The 20,111-nt window shown below is 37.9% G+C and overlaps 2 protein-coding genes and 1 pseudogene across 2 annotated transcripts; 2 read left to right on the top strand and 1 right to left on the bottom strand.

Annotated features, from left to right (window-relative positions):
• The first annotated feature begins 265 nt into the window (after positions 1 to 265).
• LOC123206665 (glutamate synthase 1 [NADH], chloroplastic-like) lies at positions 266 to 11,374 on the top strand. Its single transcript, XM_044623861.1, has 22 exons — positions 266 to 652; positions 735 to 854; positions 1,244 to 1,357; positions 1,462 to 1,614; positions 1,828 to 1,925; positions 2,019 to 2,115; positions 2,599 to 2,708; positions 2,880 to 2,983; positions 3,188 to 3,367; positions 3,458 to 3,801; positions 3,889 to 3,959; positions 4,061 to 4,530; positions 4,627 to 5,496; positions 5,794 to 5,948; positions 6,246 to 6,407; positions 6,583 to 8,184; positions 8,579 to 8,794; positions 8,872 to 9,140; positions 9,281 to 9,586; positions 9,712 to 9,979; positions 10,284 to 10,541; positions 10,638 to 11,374. The coding sequence occupies exons 1-22, from the start codon at positions 266 to 268 to the stop codon at positions 10,926 to 10,928; spliced, it is 6,645 nt and encodes a 2,214-aa protein (XP_044479796.1). The 3' UTR covers positions 10,929 to 11,374.
• A 402-nt stretch (positions 11,375 to 11,776) lies between these two features.
• LOC123206666 lies at positions 11,777 to 14,277 on the bottom strand. Its single transcript, XM_044623862.1, has 3 exons — positions 14,123 to 14,277; positions 12,836 to 13,002; positions 11,777 to 12,001 (listed from the first exon to the last, which is right to left on the bottom strand). The coding sequence occupies exons 1-3, from the start codon at positions 14,178 to 14,180 to the stop codon at positions 11,984 to 11,986; spliced, it is 243 nt and encodes an 80-aa protein (XP_044479797.1). The 5' UTR covers positions 14,181 to 14,277; the 3' UTR covers positions 11,777 to 11,983.
• Positions 14,278 to 16,171: 1,894 nt separating this feature from the next.
• Positions 16,172 to 19,713, top strand: LOC123206673 (annotated as a pseudogene).
• The last annotated feature ends 398 nt before the right edge of the window (positions 19,714 to 20,111 follow it).

The raw sequence follows: 20,111 nt of genomic DNA, 5'->3' as shown, positions 1-20,111 counted from the left end.
TATAAATATGACGCTATCTCCTCGTTCATTGGAGTCTTTCCTCTGCCGCAATCATTTCATTTTCCTGGAAATCATTTTCATTTTCTTTAGTCTTCTCCCGACTCTCTCGGAGAATCCGCGCTGCCGGAGGATATTTTCGTGTCTTCAAATTTAGTTCTGATTTCGACCGTCGGATCTGTAACAGTATATTAATAGGCTAATAAATCAAAACTGAATTGTAGAAAAACGTGTGTTTTTGACGGACTTGACCTCACGTTATTAAAAAATGTCAGCGACTTCGAGTTCTTTCACTCAACTCAGAGCGAACTCATGCGCACTTCCTTCGCGGAGCAAAACGGCCATTGCACCTCACTCTAACTTCAATGCTTTGTTACGAGGCAAAGCCAGGGGTGCAATGTTCTCGGCTTTGAGAAAACCGGCCGCCGTGGAGAAAAAGTTCTTCGGAGGGCGGTTACAGTTGGTCGGATCGGAGCTAGTACATGTTTGGCATTCGGACGGTCCTGGAAAGTCGCCGAAGCTAAGAGTGATGGTCCGGTCTGCATTATCGGGAGCGCCGGAGAAGCCGCAGGGACTATACGATCCGGCTTTTGATAAGGACTCTTGCGGGGTCGGGTTTGTCGCGGAATTGTCCGGTGAAAGCAGCCGTAAAACGGTCCGTTTTTATGTAATAAATAGAGTGCATGCATGTGTTTAGTGTGACTAGTTTTGTGATATTTTTTTTTCTGCATGCGTAGGTATCGGATGCCTTGGAGATGTTGGTGCGGATGACGCATAGAGGAGGCTGTGGATGTGAGGAGAACTCTGGTGATGGAGCTGGAATTCTAGTGGCTCTTCCTCACGACTTCTATAAAGAGGTACTGTCGTTTTGTTTCGTTATTTTTATGCAGCTGGTTTGGTTCATTTTATATTGATTTCTTTGGATAATATTGGAATATTTGGGTAAAAATGTAGTGCTAAAATTCTGTAGGATCCATTGGAAGATGGCTAAAACATGAAATAAAAACACCCAGAATATCTGTACGATTATTATTCTTTACACTTAAATGAAAATAAGCTCCTCTTCGTCTCTTTCGTCTCCTTTACAATTAGGTTTTCTTTTAACCATGATGTTTAGCTTGAATATGCAACTCTAACTCATGTCTGTTCAGGATAAATGTAAAATATATTCACTTTTTTGTTAAGATTAACTGTTATTGGGGTTTTAAATCTTGATAATGATTGTTACTGAATTGTCCTATTTAAGGTTGCCAAGGATGTTGGGTTTACTCTTCCGCCACTGGGTGAATATGCTGTTGGGATGTTCTTTTTGCCCCGATTGGAGAGACGGAGGGAAGAGAGTAAAAATGTATTTACCAAGGTAATTCTTTGGAGTTCCATGTGTGCATTATTTGTCTGGTTGTAAGATTATATATGCTTTCATTTTTAGTTGGAATTGATGAGTGTTTCCTTCTGTGTATGAAGGTCGCTGAGTCTCTGGGACACACGGTTCTTGGGTGGCGGTCAGTACCAACTGATAATTCTGCTTTGGGAAATTCTGCTTTGGAAACCGAACCTGTGGTTGAACAAGTTTTCCTTACACCCACACCTAGCTCAAAAGCTGATTTTGAGCAGCAGGTGATTAAAACAATGGAGTCTAAAACCGATTTGTTTCCTGGAATAATCAATCAATAAATGAAGGCTTATAGTTTTTACTATGACAAGAACTCCTATTACACAGAGACAGGATCTCATAGGAATCTGAATTATTTGACTGATTTATAATTTTAATTGGTTATTTTTTGGATTGATCTTGTAGCATTTGCTTAATAGATGTTTTATGCTTTACAGATGTACATTCTAAGAAAGGTTTCAATGGTTGCAATAAGAGCTGCATTAAACCTCCAACATGGCATGAGTGACTGCTATATATGTTCTCTTTCCTCACGGTGTGTACTGCAGAGAGCTGTGTTGTTTATGTGTGGGCATTAATGCTACCTGGGTTTGATTAGATTGTTAACATAGGTTTTTGGTTTATGCAGGACGGTTGTCTACAAAGGCCAATTGAAGCCAATTCAGTTGAAGGATTACTATTATGGAGATGTTGGCAATGAAAGGTTTAAGAGCTACATGGCCCTGGTAAATAAATTATCCATTCACTTTCCTTCTTTGTCCACTAACTCAATACTTTAACTAACAGCATGGGAACCATCGTTGACTGAAGAGATGCAAGGTTGAGGAATGACTTCTTAGGCATTGAAGTTTTGAATGATCTCTTAAGTTCTTCCACTCCCTTGATTAACTATTTGTGTTTGGATGCTGGATTGGATGCCTTGAGTGAGTTGGTAAGAAACCTCATTGCCAAGTAAATCATGTTTGCAGAAACTTGCTGCAGTGCTCTCTATGACAGTTGCTTGAGGTTGAAACTTCCAATTTATTGGTGGAAAGGGAATTGTGTTTGGTCAATGTAGCTTAGGGTTTCTATGATTTTTATATTGACACTGTCGTATTAAGTCTACTGATGTGCCCTTAACACAATTTCATCTCTTCAATTTCAGATATTTTATCTGATATGGCTGGAACTGTGAATAATAATCTCTGTTCTTTTTATTGATTATGTAGGTACACTCACGGTTTTCTACAAATACATTTCCTAGCTGGGATCGTGCCCAACCTCTGCGTGTATTGGGCCACAACGGGGAAATTAATACACTACGAGGCAATGTGAACTGGTATTTACTGAAAAAAACTAGTCTATTGTTCTTGAAAGTGTTAACTGGTGTGCGTCTGTGTATAATTTTAGTCCACTAAAATAGTTGGAGAATAAATTTGATATCACTAAAATTGAACTATGCATTGATATAGAAGGATTTTTTTGCTTATATATGCTATATGTAATACAGGATGAAAGCACGTGAGGGTCTATTGAAGTGTAAGGAGCTTGGTCTCTCAAAGAATGAGATGAAGAAGCTATTGCCAATTGTGGAAGCTAGTTCATCTGATTCAGGTGAAATTGAACTTGACAAATTGCTTATGATCATTCACACACTAATTCTTTGAATAATTAGAAATAAGAAGGTTGTGTTTCCCCCTTCATATTGTCCATGAAAAGTAATGGAGATATGAATAAATAAGCATTGTACTATCTGTCTGTTTGATTTTTTATGTTTTAATGGGCTTTTGTCTGAAAATCTTTCTAAACTTTCTTTAGGAGCTTTTGATGGTGTCCTTGAATTTCTTGTTCGATCTGGTAGAAGTTTACCTGAAGCTATAATGATGATGATTCCTGAAGCATGGCAAAATGATAAGAACATGGATCCTGAACGGAAGGCCTTGTATGAGTACTTCTCAGCTCTTATGGAGCCATGGGACGGACCTGCTCTTATAACATGTAATTTGTTTATTCTCTTATATTATTCTTCGGAAAAATTGCTGAGGATATCAGTTTGTGATCTTTTACTCATGCTCATGTCATTTGTAGTTACTGATGGCCATTATCTTGGAGCAACATTGGATCGCAATGGACTACGCCCTGGTCGGTTTTACGTCACACACAGTGGACGGGTAATCATGGCTAGTGAAGTGGGTGTAGTGGACATTCCTCCTGAAGATGTGCTCAGGAAAGGAAGACTAAACCCTGGAATGATGCTCCTGGTGGATTTTGAGAAGCATGTTCTTGTGGATGATGAAGCCTTGAAGCATCATTATTCACTGGCAAGACCTTATAGGCAATGGCTAAAGAGGCAAAAGATTGAACTGAAGCATATAGTTGAGTCTGTTAAAGAATCAGAAAGGGTCGTTCCAGAAATATCTAGAGTTGTGCCAGTAAGTCTTGTTCTACTTTGTTGCATTTATGATTATTTTTCATAATGGTTAATGCTCACTGTGTTGCAATCTGAACTGTAATTATAGGCATCTAATAATATGGAAAATGTGGAGAACATGGGCATTCACGGGTTATTAGCTCCATTAAAAGCTTTTGGGTATGTGAATTTATGTCTTGCATTTGATACAAATTTTACTCAAGTCTGTTTATTTCATATTGATATTTAAAAAATATTCAAACTTTGGTTTCTGTTTGCAGTTACACTGTTGAAGCTTTGGAGATGTTATTGCTACCATTGGCAAAAGATGGCACGGAAGCTCTTGGCTCAATGGGTAATGATGCACCCTTGGCTGTTATGTCTAACAGAGAAAAACTTACTTTTGAGTACTTCAAGCAAATGTTTGCTCAAGGGACGAATCCTCCAATTGATCCTATTCGAGAAAAAATAGTCACTTCCATGGAATACATGATTGGTCCAGAAGGTGATCTCACAGAAACAACAGAAGAACAATGCCACCGCCTATCTCTGAAAGGCCCTCTGTTGTCCATTGAAGAGATGGAAGCAATTAAAAAGATGAATTACAGAGGTTGGCGAAGTAAAGTTATTGACATAACTTATTCTAAGAACCGTGGAAGGAAGGGATTGGAAGAAACCTTGGATAGGATCTGCGCTGAGGCACAGGAAGCAATCAAGGATGGTTATAAATTATTAGTGCTTTCAGACAGAGGTGTTATATTTTGTTCTAAGAAAAGTAGTTTTGCACATACAATTATCTTTCTCTTAATTATTGTACTGATTTAGCATTTCTTTTTTGAATTTGCAGCTTTCTCAGCAAACCGTGTTGCTGTAAGTTCCCTTTTGGCAGTTGGTGCTGTCCATCATCATCTTGTTAAAAAGCTTCAGCGCACTCGAACAGGGTTGATAGTTGAATCAGCTGAACCACGAGAGGTGCACCATTTCTGTACGCTTATTGGATTTGGTGCAGATGCTATTTGCCCATACTTGTCCATAGAGGCAATTTGGAGATTACAGGTTGATGGCAAGATCCCACCCAAATCTAATGGTGAGTTCTATTCAAAGGAGGAGCTGGTCAAGAAGTATTTTGAAGCAAGCAACTATGGCATGATGAAAGTTCTTGCCAAAATGGGGATATCAACTTTAGCCTCGTATAAGGGAGCACAGATTTTTGAAGCTCTGGGCCTTTCATCAGAAGTGATCGAGAAGTGCTTTGTTGGAACGCCAAGCAGGGTAGAGGGAGCAACATTTGAGATGCTTGCCCATGATGCTCTTCAATTGCATGAGTTGGCATTTCCTACCCGGGTGTTTCCTCCTGGAAGTGCAGAAGCTGTAGCATTGCCCAATCCTGGGGATTATCATTGGAGGAAAAATGGTGAGATTCACTTGAATGATCCTCTTGCTATAGCAAAGCTGCAAGAAGCTGCCAGGGGTAACAGCGTTGCTGCATATAAGGAATACTCCAAGCGCATTCAGGAGTTGAACAAAAACTGCAATTTACGTGGTCTTTTGAAGTTTAAGGAGGCAGAGGTGAAAGTTCCCCTGGAGGAAGTGGAACCGGCAAGTGAGATTGTGAAACGGTTTTGTACTGGGGCAATGAGTTATGGATCAATATCATTGGAGGCACACACAACACTGGCTATTGCCATGAATAAAATTGGTGGGAAATCAAACACAGGTATGTTTTGCTATATCATGTCATGGTCTTAAATTAAAGTGGTGCCATTTAAATGTTTGCTAAGGTTTTGTTATTACTTTCATTAAAGCCACTTTTTTTCTTTCTGAACATAATTTATACTAAATATTGTGGTATGTTTTCTGAAGTCAAGGTTACCAAACTAACCTAGGAATTTGTTGACTTAGTTTTTTTTGGATAAAGAGTTCTGGTCTCCAGGCTTATGTTTTTTTAACTGTTCTTTTTAAGAGTTTGTCTATTTTATATTTATGTAATAACATTCGTTAATTTCTGCTTTAGGTGAGGGAGGTGAGCGACCATCTCGTATGGCGCCTCTTCCTGATGGTTCAATGAATCCAAAGAGGAGTGCCATCAAGCAAGTTGCAAGTGGGAGATTTGGAGTGTCAAGTTATTACCTAACAAATGCTGATGAATTGCAAATAAAAATTGCACAGGTATTTGCTTAATGTTATAACCTTTGATATTTAAGATACCATTAGGCTATAGTTATTCTGTTGATGTCATCTATTCCTAGTTAGCCCCTGTATTCCTTTAGGAATAGAGGATCCTCTTGTTTATGGTTTTATGTTCATGGCAGATGATGTTGTCTCTGCAAAAGCACCTCAGGAACCTGGGTGCTTCTGCATCTTTAATGATACCTACATTTTGATTTGGTGAGGTTAAATATGAACTGAAGTATTTTATTTTCTGTGAAGTATTTTATTTTAAGTAAGCTCTGCCTTGTTGAACAGGGGGCCAAGCCTGGTGAAGGAGGTGAACTTCCTGGCCATAAGGTTATGGGAGACATTGCAGTCACTAGAAATTCTACTGCTGGAGTTGGACTTATTAGCCCCCCACCCCATCATGATATATATTCAATTGAAGACGTTGCTCAATTGATCCTTGATCTTAAGGTACCTGCACAAGCTGTGTCATGTACTTCTATATCTTGATTATGTAGTTATGTCTTGCTGTTGTGGTTCTGGAAGCTGTTCTTATTTTGTCTCTGTGTAGTCATGTGAATTTTATGTTTCGGTATTTCCAATTGGGTCTTCCAGTCTACTTGACTCTCTTTTTTTCGTTCTGTAGAGTGCCAATCCAGGGGCTCGAATTAGTGTGAAGTTAGTATCTGAAGCTGGTGTAGGAGTAATTGCAAGTGGCGTTGTGAAGGGGCATGCTGACCACGTATTGATCTCAGGTCATGATGGTGGTACAGGGGCTTCTCGATGGACTGGCATTAAAAATGCTGGCCTTCCATGGGAACTTGGTTTGGCTGAAACCCATCAAACTTTGGTTGCTAATAATCTTCGTGGCCGAACAGTTCTTCAGACAGATGGTCAACTAAAAACTGGAAGGGATGTTGCCATTGCTGCGCTTCTTGGGGCAGAAGAGTTTGGCTTTGGCACTGCACCTCTCATTACACTTGGCTGCATCATGATGCGGAAGTGCCACAAGAATACCTGTCCTGTCGGCATTGCTACGCAAGATCCTGTGTTACGTGAAAAGTTTGCTGGAGAACCTGAGCACATAATTAATTTCTTCTTTATGCTTGCTGAGGAGGTCAGGGAGATTATGGCTAACCTTGGTTTCCGGACGTTGAATGAGATGGTTGGTCGTTCAGATATGCTTGAAGTTGATAAAGAAGTTGCAAAGACCAATGAGAAGCTTGAGAATATTGATCTCTCCCTGTTACTTAGACCAGCTGCTGACATTCGGCCTGAAGCTGCCCAGTACTGTATCCAAAAACAAGATCATGGCTTGGACATGCTTTTGGACCAGAAGCTTATTGCGTTGTCAAAGCCTGCTTTAGAGAAAGGCCTTCCTGTGTACATTGAAACTCCAATCTGCAATGAGAATCGTGCTGTTGGAACAATGCTTAGCCATGAAGTGACTAAGCGTTACCACTTGGCAGGGCTTCCTGCAGATACCATTCACATCAAATTTAGTGGAAGTGGAGGGCAAAGCCTTGGAGCTTTCCTCTGTCCTGGCATCTTGTTGGAGCTTGAAGGTGACAGCAATGATTATGTTGGTAAAGGATTGTCTGGTGGCAAGGTTGTAGTTTATCCACCGATGGGAAGTCGTTTTGATCCAAAAGAAAACATTGTCATTGGAAATGTGGCTCTTTATGGGGCCACCAGTGGAGAGGCATATTTCAATGGAATGGCGGCAGAAAGATTCTGTGTCCGTAATTCAGGAGCAAAAGCTGTTGTAGAAGGTGTTGGTGATCATGGATGTGAATACATGACTGGCGGGACAGTTGTTGTGCTTGGGATAACTGGAAGGAATTTTGCAGCTGGTATGAGTGGGGGTATTGCTTATGTTCTTGATGTGGATGGCAAATTTCATTCTAGATGCAATTCTGAGCTGGTGGATTTTGATAAGGTCCAAGAGGAAGAGGATATTATGTCTCTAAGAATGATGATACAACAACATCAGCGATACACAAACAGCCAGTTAGCTAAAGAAGTTCTTGCTGACTTTGAGAATCTACTGCCTAGATTTATAAAGGTCATACCTAGGGATTATAAGCAAGTTCTCGTAGACATGAAAGAAGAAACCACCTCAATAGCGGCAATGGAGCGTCCTGACAAAGAAGCCAAGGAACAAGATGAAGAAAAATTAATGGGCAAAGATGCTTTTGAAGAGCTCAAGAAGTTGGCTGCTAAACCTCTGAAGGAGAAATCCAGTGAGGTAAATCCTAATTCATCAGTCTTCCTCTAAACCTTCTCACATCACTTTACCACTTTAAAATTTGGCCATCACACTATATTCCCCCTCTTTTTTATCATGAAAAACTTGTCATCAGTAGGAATTTACCCTCAAATTCACTTATTTACATGGCTAATGTATCATTTAAACAACAGATTTTATAGCAGTAACGCTGTTATACTAATCATTGTGGTTAGACCCCTTGGGAGTTGATACCTTTATGACAAATTAACATTAAATATAGCAAACTTTATGTGGTCAGAAGTAGTCTGCTCAAGCTTGATAGTTGGGGAGTACTGATATATTTTTACATTTGCTTACTGTTTTGTACTGTTTAATCTGTTTGGACTAATGCGAATGTTGAAATACACAGAAGGTTGATCAAACTGAAGAAACCAAAAGGCCTAGTCGGGTTGCTGATGCTGTTAAACATCGGGGTTTTATTGCTTATGAGCGTGAGGCCATTCAATACAGGGATCCTAATGTTCGGGTGAATGATTGGAAGGAAGTTATGGAGGAATCAACTCCCGGCCCATTTTTAAAGACTCAATCTGCTCGTTGTATGGATTGTGGTACCGCTTTCTGCCACCAGGTATGATTTTAAATAGTTTTACTAGTACTTTAAATTTGAAATTTCACCTCAACTAAAGGTCATCTTCCAAAATGTAGGAGTACTGTGGTTGTCCACTTGGAAACAAAATACCAGAATTCAATGAGTTAGTGTACCAAAATAGGTGGCGTGAAGCACTAGATCGACTCCTTGAGACAAATAACTTTCCAGAGTTCACTGGTCGAGTGTGTCCTGCTCCTTGTGAAGGTTCTTGTGTACTTGGCATTATTGAGAATCCTGTATCTATAAAAAATATTGAGTGCACCATCATAGACAAGGCGTTTGAGGAGGGTTGGATGGTGCCACGGCCTCCCTTGAGGAGAACCGGGTATGCCTTTTCTTTTTTCTTAATATATATCAAAAACATTTTCGTTCTTCAGTATCACCAACTCAAATATCTCAACTTCAAGTGCTTTATGTTCAATGTTGTGCATCTGTTGAGCTCTGTTATCTTGTTTATTATTACAGGAGAAGGGTCGCTATCATTGGAAGTGGACCATCTGGTTTGGCTGCCGCTGATCAGCTAAACCGAATGGGTCATTTGGTAACTGTTTATGAGCGTTCTGATCGAATTGGGGGACTTATGATGTATGGGGTTCCCAACATGAAGACTGACAAAGTTGATGTGGTTCAGCGGCGGGTTAACCTCATGGCTGAAGAAGGCGTTAATTTTGTTGTCAATGCTAATGTTGGAGTTGATCCTTCATTTTCTCTTGATTGGCTTCGAGAGGAGAATGATGCCATTGTTTTGGCAGTAGGTGCCACAAAACCAAGGTAGGTGTCACTGGGAGTAGAAAGTCTTCATATATTTGTCAGTCAGATCATAACTACTCAACCAAATGATTATATCAATAAAAATAAATGAATGTGTTTAATTCTAAGAGTTCTACCTCACGCAGGGGCCTTCCTGTACCTGGACGGGACTTGTCAGGTATCCATTTTGCCATGGAGTTCCTTCATGCCAACACCAAGAGCTTGCTTGACAGCAATCTTCAGGATGGTAATTACATCTCTGCTAAGGGCAAGAAAGTAGTCGTCATTGGTGGAGGTGACACTGGTACAGACTGCATAGGGACGTCTATCCGACATGGTTGTAAAAGCATTGTTAATCTTGAGCTTCTACCTCAGCCACCAAAAACCAGGGCTCCAGGCAACCCTTGGCCACAGGTATTGGTTTTCCTGCAGTATTGTAGCTTATGCATGCGACTATTTACTGTATTATGGTCTCTCATGTGGTTACATTTACTCAAAAATTTGGTTTATCTTGATGTTAAAATGCACCTTCTGAGCCCCAGCACGGAATATTGCTTCTATTTTTCTGTATATTTTTTAGTTCATATAGATAAAATTCGCAATAATCTGTGATTTTATGTGAAATAAAATTTGATTCAGCATATATACGTAAGTAGACATTGTGTCTATTTGTTTCGGTGTGTTGTGTTACTTATTCCTCTCTATTTTCCTTTTGCAGTGGCCTCGAATCTTCCGTGTCGATTATGGGCACGAGGAAGCTGCTGCCAAGTTTGGCAAAGACCCAAGATCCTATGAGGTATTGACTAAACGGTTTGTAGGAGACGAAGATGGAGTTGTGAAAGGAATTGAGGTGGTTCGTGTCCATTGGGATAAGGATGCTGGTGGGAAGTTTCAGTATAAGGAGGTTGAAGGCTCTGAAGAAATAATTGGGGCTGACCTAGTTCTATTAGCCATGGGTTTCCTCGGTCCTGAGCCAGTCAGTATTTTATAGCTTGTCTTTGATTGAACTTGAACATTGCTAAGTTGAGCTAGTCAGATTTTAGATCTCAACTTGTTTGATCTTTTCTTCCAGACTTTGGCAGAGAAGCTGGGACTGGAGCGAGACAACCGGTCAAACTTCAGGGCAGATTATGGCCGCTTTGCAACCAGTGTGGAAGGGGTCTTTGCAGCTGGGGATTGCCGGCGAGGCCAGTCCCTTGTGGTTTGGGCAATCTCAGAGGGTCGCCAAGCTGCTGCAAAGGTGGATAAATACCTTACAAGAGAAGACTCCGAATCTGGCAGTGGCAATCAAGAAGATGATGTTGATAAGAGTCTGCAGGACTTCACCAAAAGGCAGCAAGACAAACAGTGGGTTATGACTTAACTGAACTTGATTCTTTTCTTCTTCATACAGAGACCTAAATGAGTAGAACTGATACACAGTATACACAACTAGTTCCAAATCAGATCCCATAGACAATCATGGAAGAATGAAATACACATTGAAGAACTGCAAGGCAGCGAGGGATTTTCAAGTTACGGATCCTGGTGAGGAAGTCGAAATGGTTCAACAGAAAGCGTACGAGTAGCTTCAACGAGGCAGCAGCACATTAGGGAATTTGGGTGTAGTTTAGGATACTGTGCTGTTCATCATCTGCAGCATTTTTTTTAGTGTTTCTGTTGCAATTTTTGATTTGGTTAGCAATCTGTTGTTATAAGTTAAGAAGGAACAATATACAGTTCTGTTTCCTAATTATTTGTTTGGGAAACAAACTATAAGCTACTATTCATGAGTGTTTCTTTAGTCTAAAATAAACGAGCTGAATTTTAGTTCTGGTGTTGTAAGTCTTGACCAGTCTAACCAATGGTTGGATAATTATGGTTTGATTTGGTGCTCGCTGTAAGTTCTAGCAATTGCAAAATATTAGAACAATATATAACGAAACATGATTGTGACCCCTCAGTGTGGTGCATTCTCTTGCAACTCAATTGCAAAATTTTGTAAGCCTAAAATGAAGGATTGACAGCCTGATCACCGGGCCTCAATTGAATCAGTTTGACCGGTCAATCAAGGTTTTAAAACAACCTAGATCATTTGAAGTGTCCATACTTCACTCCTACAGAGCTTGAATAAGCTCAACCAAAGTCAGTTAGAGAAGCTAAAAATTGAGTCTGGTTCTGGTTTTGTTTCATTTTTGCCGGTATGGAAAGAATGGAGAGACACTTTTATAATTATATGCAACAGAGGATAACCAATTGAAAGAGAAAATATATGTTCTTCATCAGCATCAGTAAGATTAACCATTAAAGGAATGAAAGAGATTGCAGCTCCTTTATATGAAAATACGAAAAGCTAAATATTAACAACTTCATATTCTGATACTCCTCAGAAGTTTTTATTGCATTTCACTTCCTCGAAGAAGCATACCAATCCCAGGATCAGAAGCAGCCTCCCAACTGCATAAGAAACAGGAAGCTAAAGTCAGCATACAGAAAATTTACTGGCTTAACATATGCCTAACAGATTCTTATTTTTTACTCTGTTCTACCAGTTCGATCCTTGCATAATATTTGGTAAGAGTAAAACTATGTACATAAACATTAAGTACAAACAATGTTGCGTCACTATACGATCTAATATTATTTATCTCTAATTCATTCGATTACACAGTTAAGGGTGGATTTGATTCAAGCTGACTTAGACTGAATGCACAACTCGATTTGAATTAGTCAATTTTGAGTTGAACCTCCAGTTTGACAGCTTGGCTCAAGTTCGACTCATTTGTTTATCTTGTGACATCGCTAACCCATCCAATGATATTATTCACCCTGTTGACATTACGGCTTTGATCCAACTCAGTTGGCCCTAGACTTGGCTAAAATTAGGTCATCCCCACATATAGTGATACATCATCATTTGTATCTATTGTTTGTGTACATAGTTTTATTGATTTGGAAATCACCTTCAAAGTTTTCAAATTGACATGCACTGAGATCAAAAATCTAAACTACTATGCACAGAAAAAAATTATCCAACCCAAGTTGGTAGTTCACCTCCTGAACCTGAAAAGTTCATTGGTGAGATCTCATTGTTCCCACTAACTGGACCTTGCAAAATTGCATTGATTATAATTCAACCAGGCAGATTCAAGTAGAGCCTTAAAGAATCTAAATTGTTTCATAGCATGACTTAATATAGCTCCTTGTCAAAAATCGCAAGACACAGAAAGTTCCACCATTATGGAAGTTATGAACTCCAAATTTTGATATATAGTGAAGGATTTTTCTTACCAGGATGGCCTCTATCTCCTTGTCAGAGACAGGTGTACGTTTTGGCTGAAGAGAAGCTGTTCCTCCCACAGCAGTGTTTCTGGGCGGTGCTGGAACGTCTGAACTTGACCTTGAGCTAAGATTTTGATTAGTGCCCCCATTTGTTGATGTAGACTGGGAGGCTGAACCTACTCAATGACAATCATGACACATAAAGAAGTTTATGGGATAAAACATGAAACATAGAAGAGTTTCATTTTGCATAAACACACTTTTTTATAATCCATGCTCATACAAGAGATTTTTCAAGAAATTTTTCACAAGGGACATGATTTCTGCTTTCGTAAAACATATAATCAACCTCATGGTGATCTGATATGACTTACACAAATCAGTTTCGTATGAAATTCACTTCTATATACTTTAAAATGATCAAACTTCAATCTGACAATATCATATCTCTTCTCTCAAGACATTGAGTGATGAGACAGCATCCATACTAATTGAACTACTGAGAACACAAAATTCTCTCAAATCTATATAACACTTGACCACACCAAATCTCTTTTTGATATGAACTCAATGAACAAAAAAGACAGATAGAAAATCTTAACTTCCATTAATATCAAACAAAATCTCAAATTAGAATACGATAATGATACAAACTTTGAGAGAACCATTCCCGAAGCTAGCTTTCAAGATGTGGAATCCTTGACTTCCATTAATGTCACACAAAATCTCAAATTAGAATATGATAATGATACAAACTTTGGGAAAACCACACCCCAAAGCTAGCTTTCGAGATGTGAAATCCAAATCCCAAGTGCAACACAAGCTGTCAAGATGTGGAATCTAAGTCCCATACCTTTGCACTTAGGATGGTGACCCTAATACCAATTTATACAAACATTGAGATAATTACACCCCAAAAGCTAGTTGTTGAGATTGAAAGTCCAAACCCATATAAACCCCAGTATCTATAACTCATTATGTTCTTCAATTCACATTGATCAAAACAGGTCTCAAACTGAAGATCATTCAGTCAATTCAGTTCAACTTGAAAGTAGCCAGCAAATTTTCTCCAACACGAAATTGTTGGACAAGATTAAAAATTTAAATGAAACCATAATTTATTTGCACAAAGAAACCACATAGAAAATTTAAAAAATACAATTCAGCTCAGCTTTTTCTATCTTCCCAACAAAAATTCACAAAAATCATTGAAAAAGTCAGTCATGAAGTTACATAGTGAAACAAATAAAGATTAAAAAATAAAACAAAATAAAAGAAAAAAAATTAAACAGAAACCTGAAGATGAAGATTGCCTGTGTCTTTGTGGGAATTTAATGCGAGGAACTCTCTTCATTATCTCTGGCTTTACCTTTCCCTTTCTTCGTTCCCGGGCCTTCAACAGTAATAGATAAGATTCGCGCAAGGGCCTGTTTGGTATTTTGGGTGCTTTTTTTTTGGCCACCCTATTCGCATCCAAATTTTGTAATCTGACCCTTTAAGTTTGAAAAGCTCAATTGCTTACCCATCACCCACTTTTAGGAGAATTTATTACATGAAAGAGAAAAATGCCATTTTACAAAATCTACAGTTCAAAACATAGTTAAAAGATACAGATTTTTTGGGAATTTCAAGTTTGAATCAGTTGTTGGAAAATTTTATGGGTTTTTTTGTTTTGTTTAGGGCTGGATTCGAGCCGAACCAGCTCGGGCTCGAGGAGAATTTATTAGATGAAAGAGAAAAATGCCATTTTACAAAATCTACAGTTCAAAACATAGTTAAAAGATACAGATTTTTTGGGAATTTCAAGTTTGAATCAGTTGTTGGAAAATTTTATGGGTTTTTTTGTTTTGTTTAGGGCTGGATTCGAGCCGAGCCCAAGCTGGCTCGGGTTGGCTCGATATATATTTTTTAAATTTTTTATACAAAACGACGTCGTTTTGATATGAAAAATGAGCCGAACCGAACCGTTACCGAGCCAAACTCAAGCCGAGCCGAATCTGGCTCGAGCCGAACTCTAGCCGGCCATTAAAAAACCGAGCCGAGCCCGAGCTGGCTGCGAGCCAAGCTCAGCTCGACTCGAATCCAACCCTAGTTTTGTTTAAGATTCAATAAAACTATATTACTAAATTAATCTTAATTATAATATATTATTATATAATTAAATAATTTTAAATTATAAATAAAATAACATAATATATATTATTAATACTTATATTGATAACACGTCATTATTGTTACATAAAAATAACATTATTCTATAGAAAATAAAAAATATAGGGATTGTTGTTACTCAAAACAATCTTTCTATCATATTAGAATGCAACAAATTACTTATACATTGTTACATCTTTAGGTTATCCTATAGTTATATATACTATTAAAGAATTTTTTTTTTTTTTACTAAAAGTGAAATTGATTTAAACATAGCCCAAATAATATTTAATTCGAAATCAATTTGAACATAAAATAATTAGCTCAAGATTGAATAACAACACCAAAAGAGAAGAGTTACGGAATAAAATAAAAAAGAATCACCTCATAATAAAAAAGCATTGTCGGAAAAAGAATAAGAAAAATTATCAATGAGATGAAGCTTCGATGTGACAGCACTAAGAATAACAACAAGGGGAGACGGGAACTTATAAGGGATATTAATCCACATCCCCGTTATAAGGATGAAAATGATTCTTTATCTCATTCTCATGAAAAAAAATCTTTTTTTTTTTTCTATTCCCATAAGAAAAAACCTTATTTTTGTACCCTCTAAATATAACATAGTAAAATTAATTAAAATTAAAATCAATCTATTATTTCAAATGTCACAAATATTATATATGCACAATAAAAATATAAATAAAGATTGTATAAGATAAATAAGATTTGATAAACATAATAAAGATTTCAATATAATTTTTAAAAAAAAAATTAATACTTTATTAATTTTATTAATTTTGAGATTTATTTATTAAGGATACTCATATCCAATTTTGATAGGAAAAAAACCCATGCCAGACCCTCCTTAATTGAGTGAAGAATCTATTTTTATTAATAATAAATACTAATTTCTGCCTGAATAATTATATTTTACAGTTATTTTTATCTCTGATTCAGGATAAATCATCCATTGTAATCCTTTATGATAGGGTTAGAAAGAATATTCTAATGCACGTGGCAGCCGAAGAATCAGTAGTTAGGTATCTCTAGGCAGAGTAACATCGTCTTAGATTCTGCCACGTGGTAGCATTTGACCGAATCTGGCACGTGCTCATCACACTTCCCTAATCCTTTCCGCATTTTCTCTCACTTTCTCGGGATAAAAACAGAATTACTCTGCTCTTATGATTATCCCAACTTAAAAAATAAATATACGAAATTATACATTTTCTTTCCGAAATTTCTGGAAGACCATTCTTATTTACAAAAACCTGATAAAGTTACAAGCTTTATTATTATTTTTTCCGGGAAAATTTTGTGCAGGTCTTTTCTATCTAAACAGAAAAAGCATTCTACGTTCTTGAGTGTAAAAATTTTCAGTCTTTTAGGTCTTTGTTTGCTAGGAAAATGTAAAAAACGAAAAGGGACTTGAAAAGTTTTAATTTTTTAAAAAGCTTTTTTCGTTTTATTTTTTTTTCTTGTTTGGTAATTGCTTGTACATCGGGTTTTTAAAATGTATCATTTTAATGTTTTTTTATTGATTAATATTATGCAGCTTCAGTTATTTCATATTTGAGCTTTTGAGGTTGAGATTTATGAATCATTTTAACAAAGAAACAAAGTAACCCTTAAGCACATGATAACATATTGGTGATTATTCATGACACACACATCAACGATTGTAGATGTAGTATTACTCGTGGTTTTACGGTCATTTATTGATTTTATGTATGTTGGTGAATGCAGGTGAATAGATGAAATTGTGTGGGGTTTCAGCTGCTGTTGCTTCCACTCAGAGAATCACTTTAAACCATGTAATTGGTCTTGTTCCCTATACACATTATGCATTTGTAATATGATGCTTTCGTTGTGCTTTTCGTGTATCTTTTGTTGATAAATTTGGAATAAGAGTGTGATGTTGATGATGACATTGGTCATTTTAGTGATAATTAGGCAATGAAGGTGAAATTTAAGGTGGATTTGTTGTTTGTTTTCTTCTAAGCATCTATGAACATTGATTTTTCTTTCATTTTCTTAGAAAATCAGTCCAAATATGGTAAATTTTCCTTTTTTCAGGCTGGTTATGCAGAGCTTGCACTGTCCAACCCAAGGGGCAAGCTCTCACACTTGTCATGTAGGCATCAATTGAGACAGCCTGTGAATGCTGTACAATTATTAGTGGTAAAGAGGCGGGAACTTACACCAAAGACTTTAGCCTTTTCTGTCCCAAATGAAAACGGTGAAGCTGAAAGAGAAACATCCAATGATTGCACTGATGATGGCCTGGTTTTGGAAACACAAACATCGCATGATTCTACTGATAATCACCTGGTTTCAGATAGAGAAACATCTCATGATTGCACTGATGATGGCCTGGCTGTGTGTTCTGAGAATAATGAATGTTCTGAGCACCAAGATGTAGAAGGTGTTACTTCACCTTCATCTTTGGAGGAAGATATTTCTCAGAGTGCTGAGGATTCGAGAAAGCAAAGAAACCTTCTTGAAAAACTAAAGGGTATTCGCTTACATGTATTAGCATCTGAACAATGGAACACTTTACAACTCCAATTGTGTCACGGGTATGCATAATGTATTATAAGGTTATTAGACATCTCTCACTCATCAAGTTCTGGCAATTTATGGAATAATAAATCTGTTTCAGTTACCAAACTGCTATATGTTTGGAAGTAATCTGGGCTACCATTTATGATACTTTCTGCATTCAAAACATAATTTTTTTGTGTCCTAGCAGGCATTACTTGGAGAGTGCAACAAACTTAATTCATTACCTGGCTCTGAAAGGCCTTGACATTAAGCAACTGAAGGAAGATCTCCGTTCTACTGGTCTTTTGAATTTGAAGACTATCAATTCATTTGTTCTAGCATGTCTAAATGCTGGAATCCAACTATTAGAGAACCGGAATTCTAGTTCTCATGATACAAAAGAGAACATTAGTGTGGGAAGTTGCACTAAGGAAATATTGTACCAAAGTCAAAATGAGAAGCTCACAGTGAGAGCATTGAGGAAGAAACTGTTGTTCAATAAAGAGTTATTGTTGGGTGCAATTCGGGGTAACAGAACCATTAATGTTATGGTGACAATTGGCCAAGAAGCTATTGAGAGTGACACGCTTATAAGTGACGTTCTTAAGGCTGGGGCCTCCATTATTAGGATAAATTGTGCTCATGGAGACCCTAGTGTATGGAGTGAAATAATCAGAAAAGTAAAAAGTAGTTCTCAAATGTTGGAGATGCCATGTCGAATTCTTATGGATTTAGCTGGACCAAAATTCCGTACAGGGAAGTTGAAGCCTGGTCCATGTGTAATTAACATATCCCCAAGAAAAATGCCACTGGTAATGTGATATTGCCGGCTCAAGTTTGGCTTTCTTACAAAGGATCAGGTCCTCCTCCTTCTCACTTGTCTCCTGATGCAGCCCTATTCATAGATGACCAAAATTTTCTCAATGAGCTCAAGGTAGGTGACACTTTGAAGTTTTATGATGCTAGAGGGAAAAAAAGGATGCTCAAGATTACTAGGCAGTTTTCATGTCTTTTCTAGTACTGGGTTTGCGGCTGAATGTACAAAGACTGCTTATATTCAGTCTGGGACTGAATTGTGCACTAAAGGAAAGAAAGGTAGGCTGTTAACTGGAAAGGTGGTAAATGTCCCTGCCAAAGAGCGATTTATCAAATTGAAAGTTGGAGACTTGCTAATCATATCACGAGATAGTTCATTGGATCAGGAAGAACTATCTGGTCTGACAAGTGGTGCTCATAGGATAACTTGTTCATCTGGCTATCTATTTGATTCAGTCATACCAGGAGAACCTATAGCTTTTGATGATGGAAAGATTTGGGGTGTAATCCAGGGAGCAAGTAACTCAGAGATTGTTGTCTCGATCACTCGTGCTGGTCTTACAGGTACTAAACTTGGATCAGAAAAATCCATAAACATCCCAGAAAGCAATATTCGGTTTGAAGGTCTTACCTCAAAGGATCTCATGGATCTTGAATTTGTTGCCTCTCATGCTGACATGGTAGGCGTTTCTTTTGTTCGAGATGTTCGTGATATTGTTGTGCTTCAAAAAGAATTAGAGAAACGGAAACTTAGGAACCTGGGTATAGTTTTGAAAATTGAGACAAAGAGTGGGTTTCAGAACCTGCCTCTCATGCTCTTGGAAGCTATGAAATCTTCGAACCCTCTTGGGGTTATGATTGCAAGAGGAGATCTTGCTGTGGAGTGCGGGTGGGAAAGGTTGGCTGATATACAGGAAGAAATTCTTTCTGTATGTGCTGCTGCCCATGTACCAGTCATTTGGGCAACTCAGGTTCTGGAGTCACTTGTCAAGTCTGGTGTCCCTACGAGAGCTGAGATTACTGATGTTGTCAATGGAAGGAGGTAAGTGTCCGATTTGTTAGTTATAGTGGCCATTTCATTTATTGATGCAGTTCTATTGATAGAGCTGACTTAAATCATTTTTAGTCTTCCTTATGTAACCATGGCCTGAACCCATATGGCCAATCTTTAGTTATCTTCTGTGGGCACCTAAGATTATTACTATTGCTTATGCAAGTCTGTTTTTATTCAAATTGGACAATGTTCCTCTTGGTTGTAAGACCTTACTAAAACACACATTACCCTAATTTCTCTCATCTTGCCTTAAAATGTTAAGGCTATTGTAATTATTTCGGCTGAAATAAGCTGTTGAGACCAATTTTGATCTGTAAAACTGCATAACCTTTTGGATGAGATCCTGCTAATTTATTTTGATTTTGCATGGATGAGCCAGGTTACAATTACTCTTGATATGGTACACATACTTGTTTTGAATCTTTCCTAGCTAGCAGGGAATTCCGTTTTTCATTATAAAATCTCTATCTTCAATTTTTCCAGATGCATATAGTGCTAACACATAGGCATTAAGTGAAGTCCATCTTCGTTTTGGCAGGGCAAGCTGATGTAATGTTAAACAAGGGCAATATATTGTGGAGGCTGTTTCAACTTTGGATACCATCCTTCACATGAACAATTCTCAGATGAAAGCAGACCTGGGGCCTATTATACTTTCGAGCTACTTCTATCGCTGAAAAATTTCCCCTTGAATGTAATCACCTTTTTGTAACGAGC

The sequence above is a fragment of the Mangifera indica genome, unplaced genomic scaffold (genome assembly GCF_011075055.1).
Source record: "Mangifera indica cultivar Alphonso unplaced genomic scaffold, CATAS_Mindica_2.1 Un_0045, whole genome shotgun sequence".
In the NCBI taxonomy this organism is placed as follows: domain Eukaryota; kingdom Viridiplantae; phylum Streptophyta; class Magnoliopsida; order Sapindales; family Anacardiaceae; genus Mangifera; species Mangifera indica.
This window is presented reverse-complemented; position numbering and strand designations above follow the sequence as displayed.